Source organism: Harpia harpyja, chromosome 3, assembly GCF_026419915.1.
Source record: "Harpia harpyja isolate bHarHar1 chromosome 3, bHarHar1 primary haplotype, whole genome shotgun sequence".
Classification (NCBI taxonomy): Eukaryota; Metazoa; Chordata; class Aves; order Accipitriformes; family Accipitridae; genus Harpia; species Harpia harpyja.
In genome coordinates this window covers 44,067,429-44,081,940 of record NC_068942.1, presented here as the reverse complement: position 1 = coordinate 44,081,940, position 14,512 = coordinate 44,067,429, and the positions used below count along the sequence as shown (strand labels likewise).

General features: G+C 45.7%; 1 protein-coding gene across 7 annotated transcripts in view; it reads right to left on the bottom strand.

The window, feature by feature from the left end:
* The window catches only part of SLC8A3 (solute carrier family 8 member A3), a 117,623-nt gene that overhangs the window by 85,056 nt on the left and 18,055 nt on the right, over positions 1 to 14,512 (bottom strand). For all 7 annotated transcript variants that reach the window (XM_052782330.1, XM_052782327.1, XM_052782332.1 and 4 more), the window contains one exon: positions 9,394 to 11,205. In XM_052782330.1, the coding sequence (XP_052638290.1) occupies positions 9,394 to 11,159 (1,766 nt within the window). In that variant the 5' untranslated portion in view covers positions 11,160 to 11,205. The remainder of the gene's footprint in view (positions 1 to 9,393; positions 11,206 to 14,512) is intronic.

The window sequence follows — 14,512 nt, the reverse complement described above, 5'->3', positions numbered from 1 at the left end:
CAAGGGAAAGCCAGCACCAGCTGCCCACCACAAAGTCTAATGACCTACTGAAGCTGCCATCAGCTCTGACTCCCACAGACCACATCTAGCACTGCTCCACTTGCCAGGCCACAAAAAGAGCAAGAAAGACAATTATGCCAAGTACTTGCTAATTATAGAAAATTAAGACCTTCCGATAGGACAGGCACCACAGTTGCTGCTGAGATAAAGTACACAAAGCTCCTCACACATCCACAGTGCTACAGCCTCGCACACCAGCAGTAGCCAGGCATCCGATATGCTCCACCCTGCTACAGCTTTCAGGTATTGCTCTGCAGGATACAGCTGATGAAACCCTAGGAGCCCAACTGCTAGGCAAGCAGCTATTGCTCATACATAGTCTGTTCACTGTGCTTTTGCATTATTCACAGCTCTGCCCACCTCCAGCAGTGTCAACTAACGGGACGCATCTGGGAAAAACTGCCAATTCACACATTGTCTCTCCCCAACTCCACTACAGAGAGAGAAAACTACTGTAAGCTATCAAAGCTAACCATAACCCTCCCCAAAGTAAAGAAGCATTTCTGATGTCTTGGAAAACAGAGCACTCTGTGCTTATTTAGTCTTGCACAGTCAATACACTGGTCCTGGCACATCCTTCCTAAACAGCATCATGGTCCCATTGTCTCTACTAAGGGAGGTGGAGATCACAGTATTAAGCCAAAACTCTCAGGCAGATGAGGTAAAGAGACCAACACAGTAGGGAAGACAGGTAAAGCAAAGATAAGCAGAGCAGAATTTCTGCATTAAATATTCATAGCTTTATCATGCTTTTTTTTCCTCTAAAGGATAAAAGCAGAGAAGCACAGTGCTCAGGTGGGGATTTTTATGAGGGTAGGACCCATTTGGCTTGCTTATCTCACGGAAAGAAAAACAGAGGCACAAAAGGTAATTCCTACCCCATTTCACTTTAACAACATACTTTCACACAGAGCACCAGAGAGGCACAGCAGCACATAAACCATTTACGACACACTCAGCACAACAGCCGCAGCGCAGGCAGGAGCGACCACTCCTGGAAACTCTGCAAACAGAGACGAACGGAGGAGAGAGAAAAAGCCTCTTTCCTCCACAGCACCTAAAAACAGCAAAGGAGATCTTCCACCATCTAACAGAAGGACCAGGAGATCAGAGCCATGGCTTTTGGTGACATGGGGTAGAACACCAAGTCCTGGCCTCTTTTTAATACCCAGAAGGGCTCCACGCCAGCACCTGGGAGGAGAGCAGCAGCACACAGCAGAGGCTGTCAGGGACCTGATGTCTAGAGGAGGGTTTCCAGGTGCCGCGGTCCAGCTCTGGGGCCGCACCACACTCCACGTGAGGCTGCTCAGGCTTCGAGGCAGCTCAGCAGATGCCTCCGTCAGCCTCCTACGGACAGGTCCTGCAAACCCTGACAGGAAGAACTGGTCCTATCTGATGTTCAGGCTTCCACCCCACTGCCCTTCCAGCGCAACCCACCCAAAGGGCCCGGCCCACCAAGCAGCCGGAGCCTGCTCAACACCAGGACTGGCTTCAGCTGAAACGCTCGCAGCAGTATGTGCTGGCACCCAGAGACTTGAGGGGCCTCATCTGTCAACAGCCCATCTGCTAAGACAGCTGTAAATATGTACCAGTCCACATTCCTCCCAGCTTTAAATCTGCTGTTTTCACTCAAGCTAAACAGAGGATGAACTTGGTCCTCAGTGCTTCTATCAGCTAGCATAGAAAATTCTCTTATCACCTTTTATCCCGACATGAGGTAAATAAGAAACAAGCCACACTGCTAGCAACAGGTAAATCATCTCTTATTTGAAGCAGCTGCCACCTTCCATCAGGATCAGCTGTTTCTATTTAGCCACAACAAAAATGTGCTGGAGGACCTCTGGCTAGGCTGATTTTAGACTCTGCTGTTCTCCTCGTCTCATTTAGAAAAGGATAAGCCCGTATTTAACTCAGAAACTTTGCTGGCACTCTGATCTGTTAGAAGTCACAGACACATTACAATAATGCTGTAAGTAACATTCCCACTGTGGGTTAACAAAAACCCCTGTATGTACTTGGAGTGATAGATGGTCTACCAAGCCTTGCCACCAGCATCTCTTCTTATCCCCTGAAGGTGCATCATTCAAACTGTGCTTTCCCCTCCTTCTTATAGGCGGGAAGCAAATATGACCTCTGCCTCTACAAACCTGTGTGTAAAGGGCATGATGTCTAAGCCACTCATTTGCAAAGGTGCTCCACGCACTAATGCATGGGTCCGTATGAGTAAAGGAGGTGAAGCTCACGCAAGCCACAATAGACTTGTTTTATCTTGGATCAATTCTGGTCTGTTGTTTGTTTTTAAACCCAAAACTTGGTTGTGTCATTTAGCAGGGTGAATTTCCCTGTGTTTGCTCTAAACTAGGAATATCGCTGCCCTCTCCGATACCTCCCAGAACATCCCTTCCAAGGGCCTCCTACTTCAGGAACCTGTGAGCTTCCCAGGGGTTTCTCTGCTAGATCAGAGCACGCACCAGCTCTGAAGAGCCGATCTCTACCACGTGCCTGTCTTTTGAGCTGGGGTCCGAGACCTCTCCTGTTTAATGCTGTCATATAAACTCATACAAATGCCTCCTTTGATGGACAAGAAGTCACAGTCTCCAAGACAGGATGTCATTTGTTCTTCATGGACAGATGGTAAGTATGTCCCCCTGACACCTGCCAATAGGACTATCTGGGAAGGTAAAGGTCAGCTCAGGGCTTCTCTTCTTCCCAGGATGGTGCCACAGTCTCACATTTCTGCAGGCTGATTTTACATATGCTCCAGGAACAGTCCCCTGACACCTTACACTAATCCCCTGCAGGTCACACCACCTAGACCTCACAGTGGGACTACAGCAGAAACCCGGAGCGTGCATGTGTGTGTGTGTAAAGGACTTCAGTTAAATTAGAAACTGGTACTGTTAAGAACACTGACATGAGAATTTCACAGCAAGAAGCAAATACAACAGCCTTTCACCACTGGCAACAGTGAGGGAAGGTTTTTTTAACTGGAGGACAGCTGCTACTGTTTTCCCTTAATCAGAATTAAAACAGGAATCAAGAACTTCTAATTTATGTGAAGGTGTAGGAAGAGAAAGCCAGAAGCTTACCCAATGATGGAAACAAACTGGAGAAGAGTTTGGAGGATTCAATCTCAAGTAGGCTTTAACGGAAGGAAGCATGTCCCCAGAGAAGGAAACCATCAGCCTCACACAACAAATTCTCATTGCCTGGAGTCCCACTAATCAGTCTTAATTTTTCTGAGGGCTGTTCTCCTCAGAGCCCAGAGCCTTAGGATCAGTGCATGGTGTATGAGAGCTGTTGAGCCAGAGTTGAGACTAGATTACCAAAGTAATTTTGTTATAACCTTGGTTATTAATTGGAGTCATCACAGCTGATACAAATAAACCAAGGTCTGCAGATGCAGCACCCCTCCATGTCATGTGATGACCATTTAATTTAGGAAAATGAGCACCCAAAACCACAGTTACTGTCGAGAGCTTGGGGGAATAGTGAGATATTGCAGCTACTGCCTATACCTGTACCAACCTGATTTACGATGGCTGGGGGGAGGTTAGCAAATCTGCATAAATTCACTGTGGTCCTGAGTAACAGGAAATTACAAGCTTGATGTACACAGACCTTCTTCTGGATAGAGCACAGGCCAGCAGTTCAGGGAGATCAGTTTTATTCCTGTCTTTGCCTCTGATCTGCTGGGTAATCCAGAGAGAAGAGAATTCACTTTCTCTGTATTCCCCCCGCCCCCCCCCCATCTGCAAAATGGGAATAATGTAATACTTTGCAAAAGAGATTGAGGGACGAGATCTACTGATGAAACACCATGCAAAAGAGCTAAGTATCATTAATAGCATCCCCCTCAAAATGCCACAACCATGACTGTGTAGGTGATCAAATTAAAAAATTAAGTTGACAGTTTCCTCGAGCACTGAATGGCAAAAAGGAAGAACAATTAATTACACCAAATCTCAGTATGATGTCCTTCAACCAGAAACCTGCCACTCGCCTTTCTCCACTACCACCTTCACCAGATCTGCTGGGAGAAGCTAACAGCCACCACAGCAGGACCACAAGCAAGGGGTTAGGGCCCAGGTAACTCTGCATCCAAGCACAGGTGGACAGGAGAGGAAAAGGCAGAGGAAGAAATACTGACCTTCCCACCAAACAAGGGTGGCACAACACACAGGAGAGAGGGCGTCAGCAGCAGCAGCACATGGTGGCTGCCTGGGGCAGTTGTTAACCACTACCCTTGGGGCTCAGCACCAACCTGAGCTTGACCCAGACAGGACCACCTCTGGCACAGCTCTGGCCTTCACATGAATACATACATGCACACTCCATGAGCCCCTCCTGCCAGAAGATGCCTGAAGCTGCCAACAGGAAGAAAGGCATGTCGTTTTCCACTGCTCAGTGTCATGGCAGCACGTTGGAGGACCAGCCTCACAGAGCCAATCACACACTCGGAGACAGCCCAAGGCTCATGGTGACTCTGTGGAGCAGCCACAGCCACGCACGCAGCAGCCTGGGGGGCTTCTCTGGGGAGAAGCAAACAAGAAGAGGCAACGTGCAACTTGCATACAATGTCCTGCCCAAATCCTAAAGGGAAAAAAAAAAGAAAAAGAAAAAATCTCACTGTCTATCAAGGCAGGCTTAATACGTTTGTCTCCAGCAGTGTCTGTACGAATGGAGGAGACAGCCCTTCTGTTACTGAGAACTCTGCCTAACACACAGATAGATAAGTGACCGTAGGTTTCCAGGTTACCAAAGTTCAGCCGTACTGACTTTGCAGGCCATTTAATACCAATTTAACACCACAGCATCTCTCAACACCCAGTTCCTTCCTGAGCCACAGGCAGTACTCTGAGAACTACAGACTCAGGGTAGATAGCTACACCTCTAATAGCCTTCAGGTCCTGCAAGAAATTGAGCAACTACCAACAAAGGCAAGTAACAAAGTAGATCTCTTGGCCTAAACCTTAACTCAGTATAGCTGCTGCAAGTGACATGGCCACAGCAGAACTTGTCACTTTATTTTCTAGCTGGCATATCAGTTAGCTACTGGTAACTTGTATATCTTCCTAAACTTTCTAAAGCAAGACCTAGACAAATTTCCATATGAATTTAAACAGTTTTAAACAGAGGAAACAATTTAAACAGAGAAAATTTAATTTAAATTTAATGACTTGCTGGGAGTTCCCTTTATTATGCAAAAAGAAAATCCTTTAAAACCCAATTCACTTTTTGCTGCTGGATCTTAATGATTTCTTTATTGCTTGGACATGATAAAGCAGCTGGGTCAATCCTTCTACATTTTCATACCTCCAAGAACCTAACACTTATTTCCATAAAAAAAAAAAATCATTTAGTAGAAAAGTGTTTGGTCATCTTGCAAAAAAACCAAACCAAAACAAAAAAAAACCCACCCAAACCTAAGTTTTGGACTTGATTTTTTGAGAGTTTCCTTTTAGTCAATAAGAGAGCTAGGATTCTGCTTCAGCTGCTTAGGTCATATCTGACCCTCACTGGAGCAGGACTTCAGAAATAACAAGTGTATTAAAAAAAGAGGCAGCATAATCAAATATTTGAGACCTGATCAATTCCCTTCTCAGCAGATGACAGTGTTCAAGATTATACGGCTTGATTTATAGCTGTCCAACACACACACACCCATACACACACACACTCTGCATGGGACCATATTTTAGTAATAACAGCATTGTTTCAAGTCTCCTCATCTCAGCCTGCTTTCTCTTGTGCTCCCACCCAAATGTGAGTAAGGAAACTTTGACCATGTTAGTCTAGAAAGAATCACAGAAGCAATAAGCAAGACCCGGTGGCAGGATCCATTTCCCTCTCATTCTGTAATGTTTGCATCAACTCAGCTTTTCTTAGTCCCACATATTTTAGGGAAAGCCTCTTAAAAACAGCCCTGAGACAGTTTATTTTACCTTGTTATATTTAAGTGAAGACCCCTCCATTTAGTTTTCAGGGAAAGTGCTTATCCTTGTCCCTGGGGATTTAGTAGATGGCAGCACCTCTCCTATAGTTTAATCCCAAGGATGCTGTGTAATCCAGTGCCCCTCAGATTAATCTAGCCATTGCTACACTTAAGGAGGCCGACCTACAAACTACTTACAGATCACCTACCACTGCAGAATGCAAGCTGAAATTTTTAAATTTGTGTGTCAGAGAACGAGCTGAGAGCGTGAACTGAAGTTTTTACTCTCCTCCAGTTTACACTGATCAGTGCTTCTTTGTGGCTGTAGTCCTGCAGATCCTTAGCATACATGCATAGCCACAGCAAACCTTAGCACTGTCTTACGTGTTTGCAAGATGCTGTTAATTCATTTCCTTCCTCCGTGAGTTCAAAATCTTTTCAAAGTGACTCCATGAGGAGAATGGCAAAGTTAAAGCAATGAAGTAGGCAGGACTCCATCCACACACAGCTCCTACACCAGCATGGAAACTAGAGCCCAAGTTTCACCTTTCCTAGGCGAGGGCCCAATCAGTAGGCTGAAGTGGGGAAGCACATAACTTGTCGCTGCTTTCTGGCCCCCTGTCCTTAGCATTGCCTACTGACCATCTTAAGCTTCCCACTTTCCCCTCCATCCTGCACCAGGCTTTGGGGACCCTCTGTCCCCCCCTCAGTGCACAGGGGATGTCAGTACCTCGTGGTGCAATCCCCCTCGGTGGCAAGGCATTTAAGAGGCAGAGCCTCAGATATTCAGCTAGGCAACCCCCTGGCTATTTGGTGACCCAGTGTCTTCATACAGCCTTGTACCCAGTGATACCATGACCAGTCACTCATACGCTGCCCTCTGGGTCAGCAAAACTGTTCCAAACACCCTATCCACCCACCTTCCCAAACTGGGCTGGCCAAAACTAGATAGTGTTTGTTGGAATAGTAGCATTATGGGTCTGAACTCCAAATTCAAACCTGAATCACCTCAAATTTGTTTACAGCCTAAATATAGTTGTTCAAAATTATTTTTCTGCATTCGGATTTAGAAAGAAAAAAGGAAGAAGAAATTAAACCTACCCATTACTGCTTCCAGGTTTCTACAGCTGCTTCCACCTGCACCACAGAGAAGCACTGGCAAAGTACAGCAACCAACCTGTGTTCACTAAATTTAAAGGCCAAGGGCTGATTACTGAGAACTACCTTCACATGTTTCCAGCCCAAAACTCCATTCCCAGAAGACCTGCAGATCTAAAAAACTGGGAGTGAAGAAAGGCAGTCTGCTGGCTGACATGATCTCCTTCCTTGTTAGGCTTATTACTTTGATTAAGTGCTACGTTGAGCCAGCTACACGAATTCTAGCTTTAAAAGAAATTAATCTCTACTAGCCACGTGGTCTCCATGGCCACTGTGGCTAGCAGGCTTTGCTACCAGCACTATTCTGATGCAGAAACAAAAGTCACATTAATGCATTAGGTGTGGGCACAGTTTTAAGTACACTGCAAATGTCTCATCTGTGCTCTAGGGCATCTTCTCTGGGTCACAAAACACAGTGTTAAGCAACCTAGATATACTTATTTTCTGGACTGCCTTTGTTTTCATTACAGTCAGTCCCACAAGGATGCACGTGGTCCTGCTGAATGTGATTGGGTTTAACCCAAGTGAAACAACTATGAGGGTATGCTCTGACCTTCTGTCACACTTTTCAAAACAAAAAGAAGTCTTCCATCAGCTGGAACATGAAAGAAAGGGAGTACAGTTTGGAGTAAGATGGCTCATGGGCTTATTCTCTGGTACCCCAAATCTGCTGGCCTTTCACTGATGGGTCTTCAAGCAAGAAGAGTCTCTTCTCTTTAAGACCTAGCTGAAGCAAGGTAGTACCCATTATATTTTAAGTGGTCTACTCACAGGAGGCTGTAACCACACATCTGACATTATTCTTCACTTTCTCTAGAGAAATCAGCTTGCAGCCCAATTAAGGAGACTAACCTGCACGGCCCATCTCCCTGAAAAGGCCAGATGAGGACAGCTGATCCTCTTCCATCTCTGATAGTGGCTAAAGCCAGCCAACCAGGAGCTTCTCTTCCTTTAACAGGAAGAACGCATACTTATAATCAAGCAACAGGACTGTGGATATTAGCTGGATTAAATGGTTTAGTGGGCTAAGGCAGAAGGTGCTACTGAATTAGGGCATCTCTGCTCCATAGCAGTTAATATATTAACATCCTTTCGGGTACTGTATTGGGAGGCTTGGTACAAAGATTTCCTTTCTCTGATGCCAGTTGCAAGTCTGAGCAATTCTTCCTTTGATGGCTCAAGTGATTAGGTGTTAACAAGAGGAACCTAGGCACTTAACACCAGGGAGTTTTAGCACCAGGCTCACACCCCTCTCCCTCTACCTACTCAGCTAAGGGATTTTTCTCATTCCTCACTAATGTTAACAGCAGGTACTTAAAGCAATTAGACATTATCGCCCCTCTGGTCTTTATTACTTCCTAGCTTTGTATCAGCTACTTTGTACGCAATAAAAGAGCTGAATTAACAGGACTGGTGCAGACTATTCTGCTTCCCTTCTTTATTCTGTATGAAAACACTGGGTCATGGAGCCACATGGACAGGCTGTGAGCTGCAGTGCTTTAGACCATTATTGCCAATTGCCATGGTATTTTACAAGGGGAAAACCCACAGGTAGTAAAAGAACAAACATACGGAGATCATAGAGAAGGTGACGTGGGGAATATGGGTAGACCACAGGGACATAAAGGCTGGAAGGATTTCACAAGTCCAGCAGAATAGCTTGCAGCTGTGCCTATGCTGTGAATTAGCTGCCACATGGACCTGCAAGTTGCACAGGCAGCCTAGGGACACAGGTATGATGTGTTGCTCCTGTGAAAATAAAGCCCCATGTCTGCTGAGCAGCTCTTGCTTGCCTGGGAATAACTGTTGTAAACTTTTCATGTAGGGATTGCAATAAACTCCTGTGCGCTCTATGTTTGGCATTGAAAAAGAGGCTTTCCCATGTTTGCCCAGCCAGGTAAAAGCTTGCCCTTTTTCCTCTCTCTCTACCTTAACTCTCCATTAACCCTTAGCTTTAGTACAGGACCTCAAAGAATGATATACTTTCCTCCTATCTGCCCCCCCCCCACCCTCCAAGCATTTCTAAGCCTCACTTTGTCATTCCCAAGAGGGAAGGGACAAGAGCTTTAAGCTCTTAAATCCTGCTGTCGGTTCTTGCCTGAAAGAGGTAAGTAGGGAAACTGATGGAAAGCTGAAGAAAGGAGCCTGTCCCTTGTCAGCATTCACCTGCAATGGATGCAACATGTGGGGTTAAACACCAAAACTAGACTCAGGAACAGAAATGAATTGGGGGTACTTACACAGTTTCATCATTCTTGAACTCCAACTCCCCGTAAGTGTCTTCAAAGTCTTCTCCACCTCCTTTTGCTGTCCCTTCTACTGTCCTAAATGGCACTATGACTGTACCCCGAGCACCTGATGTCCTTAGGACTTTGACTTCCATCACACCAATGCTCTCACTGACATGTATAACATCACACTCAAATGTGAAGATGCCAGCATGGTCATCATCCAGTATAGTCACTGTGGCCACGCAAGGAGAAGCCAATATGGCCTTTGGGTATGGGGAGTTACTGAGCTCTGGAGGTTCCTCACTCTCCACCACACGGAGGTTACTGAGCCGCACAAAGAAATGCTCATCTTCCTCAAAGATGTCATCATCGATAATTCCCACTGAGAACTCCTTCTGGGTCTCCCCTGATTTCAAGACAACAGTCCCCTCTGTGAACTCATAGTCAGCACCAGCATTGGCAGAGCCATCCTCTGTTTTATAGTCCACATAGATGGTCTTGGACATGTCCCCTCCTTTCCGCACCACTGTCAGGAGAACGGCACCACAGTTCTCAAGACACTGGTAGGAGCATGGGTCAAAATAAATTTTGGAGATGAATTCCTCAGGTTCATCTGGCCGCACCTCATGCAAGCTAGTGCTCTTCTTGGCTTGCTCAGCTGCGTGCTTCTTCAGAATATTGCCAGCTCCTGTCATCATTCTGGTAGCTTGAATGCGATAAAAGGCTCTGCTCTTTTGCTGATGAGACAAGGCATAGTAGTTAGCCATCTCTACCAGCTGGTCCAAGTCCTTTTCTGGGTGCTTTTGCTTCAGGTCCTTAAGGATCCGGATCATCTCTTTGCGAGATTCATCTACCTCCTTTCCCTCCAGAGTCACTAAGTTTCCATCTAGAAAGTGGGAGTTCATCATCTTGCCATCCATCTCAATTCCCTTTGGGTGATCACCTTCTGATTCTATGATAATGCCCCTGTGCTTGTCAGTACGGTACTTTTTGTGCATGTACTTATAGAAAAGCAGACGCCTATCTGCTATCCAGGCCAGAAGGACGCAAAGTGGAAAGAAGAAAAGTGTGAGCAGGCCTTCCCAGACCTGAACCACACCTGGAGAGAAGACAGCAAGGATCATGTACAACCAGATGTAAGCAAAGATGCTCCACGCAGCTGTGACAAAGAAAACCCTCAGGTGTTTTATCTTCCTGGTTTCCCCGTCAGGGATCACGTAGACACAGATGGCAATGATGATAAACATATTGAAAGCAGCACTGCCAACAATTGTAGATGGCCCCAGGTCTCCAGCTATGAATCCATGCCCACACACTTCTATCAGAGACAGAAGGATCTCAGGAGCAGAGGAGCCCAGAGCCATGAGGGTCAAGTTGGAAACAGTTTCATTCCAAATTCGAATGGTGGTCGTCGTGGTCTCTCCATTGGGTTTCTTAATCGTGATTTCTTTCTCTTGTGATGTAATGACCTCTATAGATGCCATGAAACGATCTGCAATGATGGAGACTCCAAGGAACATGTAGATCAATGCTACAAAGTATACGATAACACGGGCAATTTTGTCCCCAAGGGATGGGTTTTCTGGGTACCATATTGGCAGGATAACACCTTCCTTGCAGTCAAAAGATCCTGAACACGAGCTGTTTTGTACTGAACTGGTTGAGTCTCCCGTCAGGCCAGCATCCACCTGCAAACCATGCAAAAACAGCACAAAAGTAACCAGCCCAAAATGGAGGAAGGCTGAGGTGACAGGCTGCAAGCTTAACCACGCCATACACAAGATGCAACTTCCACTGTGTAGATCCAAAAAGGCCGAGAACCTGAAACAAACAAAACAGAGAGGGGGGAGGGAAGCATGAGAGAAAAGGAAGATGCAACATTTACCCAAACGCACTTCAGTATCTCACCACTGAAGAGTACTGGTAGAGATGCATGGGTTGTCCCTCTGTCACTTAGAAGAAGATATTTAGCAGGGACTCTAACAAACTGCAGCATTTACATGCCCAGCAGATGAAGATCAATTGCTAGAAAAGTAACTCAGAGGAAAAGTGTGTATATATATAATAGCCCACTCTTGACCTACAACATGTGCAATAGGAGTACTGAGTGCTCAGCTGCCACTCATTTAATGATGCCATGGTGTTCCCCAGCACATAGCACTTCAACCTAGCACAAGAAAACAAATCTAAAGGCTCCTCTGTCTCACCACCCAGAGGATAAGACAAGTAAAGGAATCACTAGTAACACAAGAAGCACCTTTTAAGGTGAGTGAGCAATCTCCAAATGAAGCCCATTTGCACGACATAATTCAGTTATGAATTATGGAGTGCCTTAGTGGCCAAACCATCCCCACAGCCAGACCCTCCCAATAGGCTGCAGAGTCTCCAGAAGGGTCCTAGGGCTCCCCTAAGCTTCTGAGGCACAGGGTCTCCACGTTAGGAGGTAAAGATGTCAGCCCAGAAACAGGGCAGAGGACTCGTGCTCGGCAAAGCGCCAAAGGCCATTTTTCACTAGCCTTTCCATTGTGATCTGGACGATCACGTTTTACATCAACAATCCTGCTTTTAAATGGTCACAGAAACCTACAAACCCATGACAGTTAGAAAAAGCTGTGCTTATGAACCCAGAAGATAGAGCAAAATGCAAGTACCCACCAACATTCCCTCTGCATCCCTAAGAAATTGATATATTTTCAAATATCCTCTAAAATGAAAGTAATCTCTAACCTAAAATACCGTGCAAAAACAAAGGAGCTGATCGATGCACCACGTAGATTTGGCATATCACTGCCCAGTAATGCCTTCTATTACTTACGGACTACATCGCTGTAGGGCTTGCACCACTTAAAATTGGATTCTGAACCCTTCACATCGTCATGGATCACACTATTCTCTTTCCTTTATAACAGGCCTCTGGAAGAATTTGGTCTCAGGCTTAGCTGACAGATCACGTTTGTGAGTCCAGACACAGCCAAGTATCTCACAGGAAACATCAAACTTAATAGCAGCATTATCTACAGCACTTGGAAGGTTCAAGAGCCTTAACTCCTACAACTTTCATTGAGGTTTGTACTGCCAAATCAGTAGGGCTGGGATTCATTTCCCCTCCTGTAACTATCTAAATCTTGGGCAGTAAGTCAAATGAAGTCACTTACGCTCCCTTTGTAGTCAGAGGAAAGAAGCAGTCGCTCTCAGGGGACGATCCTTCCTGTCCCACCCTGTTCTGACCCAAAAGATGTATTTAAGACCCACATCTCCAGATGGGATTTTGTCCCTTCCCATCTCTCGCCATGGTCTCAAGGGGGTGCCCAGTCAGTCAGTTTAGAGCAGATGCCTAACCTTCAGATGGCAGCAAAGAGATTAACTGGCCCCCAAACACTTGAGGAGGTCCCTCCCCTCTCCCTTGCACTGTAAATATTCCAGGAAACATTTTAATGTTATCAGCATTAACAAATGCATCTCGAATGGCTATTTTATCACCATGTTGTGTCGCTCGCCGCTCTCCAAAAGCGGGTGCAATCTTCCTAGTATCAACAAAAATGTTTTCAACTTTCAGATAAAAATCTATAAAGACAAGCAAAACAGGAAGGAAAGCGTGAACAAGGACTGCAAATGAACAAAACCGCTCCTGACAAAGCACAGCGGAGGGGAGAGAATTGATTATGCAGTATCAGGATCACAAATCCATATCTGACACCCTTGATATGAAAAAACAATACACTTCTTCACGCTACCTGGACTAATTCAGAAAAGCGAGATTCTCCCGCGTTAGCCTACTCACCTTCCCTCTCCAATGCCTACTTATCTGCCTGACTACCCTAGCCCCGGTGCCTGACTGAGCCCCAGGGATCAGAGGGACCTCAGCCGAGGGGGAGCCGTTAGCCAGCCCCAGCCTTGAAGTCTCATTAAAACACCTCACTGCCTGCATAGCTCAGGGTCGCAGGCAGGAGTATACCCAGCACATACAACTTGGGGTCAGTTTGACGCTCCTGTTTTGTCTTCCCTCCCGCTCCACATGGTATTTTACCAGATTTCTGGCTGCAGGGTGTTGGGAAATCCCCGAGAAAGGGCCACGGAACATGTGCAGAGTGGCTGTGAGCAGCAAGCCCAAGATCCCTGGGCCGCAAGATAGATGCGTGCACATGTACAGTAAGATGACACGTTCCAGGTGCCTCTGACTCAAGGTGCACACAGAGACCAACTGCATAAGCACAGCAGCTCCAAAAACACCCCGGGCACATCAGATCATCCTTTTACGTACTGCAGTTGCTGGCAGGTATCCACCAACCTCTTGACACTTCAGCTCCCAGCTCCTACTTTAACTGTACAGCAGCCAGTAGGTGCTGTGTCTTCCAAGATCAGCCATGTAGAAACGGCTGACAGAAAGACAGGAGTAATTTCAAAAACATCTACGTGACTCAAGCACCTAAATTTGGTTTCAAAAATGACTTAAGAGCCTAAGTATCACTTAATTCAGAGCCTTGTCTAGGAATAGAACAATGACTGAACTGCGCTCTGAAATAAATCACTGCTACCACCAACCTCCCTCCCTGTGGGACAACCGCCTTCTGTAATTAACACTATCTGTCTAAATTCTGTAATGCCATGATGGGTTCTACAGCTAGCCATTCCTCAACATGCTCCAGGACCTTGCCAGTCCTTCTTGAATTTTTAATTTCATTTTAAGCAGAGAGTAATTTTACTATTATTCCCCAAACTAATCGTACATTATTTCAGAAACAACCTCTACCAGGGTAGCCTCTGTTTAAGCGTTAGGACCTCCAAACTCAGGCTATGGGTTGTGGACTAAAATCTCAGAATTCGGGAATACTTTTCTTCACTGGTTTTCACTTGCTTTGACAAACATTTTAATGTTAAGTGGAGGTCACAATCATTTTCTAAAATGATACAATAATGACCTGATCCTGCAATTCTTTGACACTGATAAAACTCCCCAGTGGGATCAACAGGAACTTTGCCCACAGACACACTGTCTAATAAGATCTTAATATGTGCTCATTAACATGAAAAGCATTAACCTAACCAATCTGAAAAACACAGTGAAGCATTCTTACTGTCATCCTCCCCTTGGGAACTGGTGCAAAAGTGCTTTACAACATAGAATAAA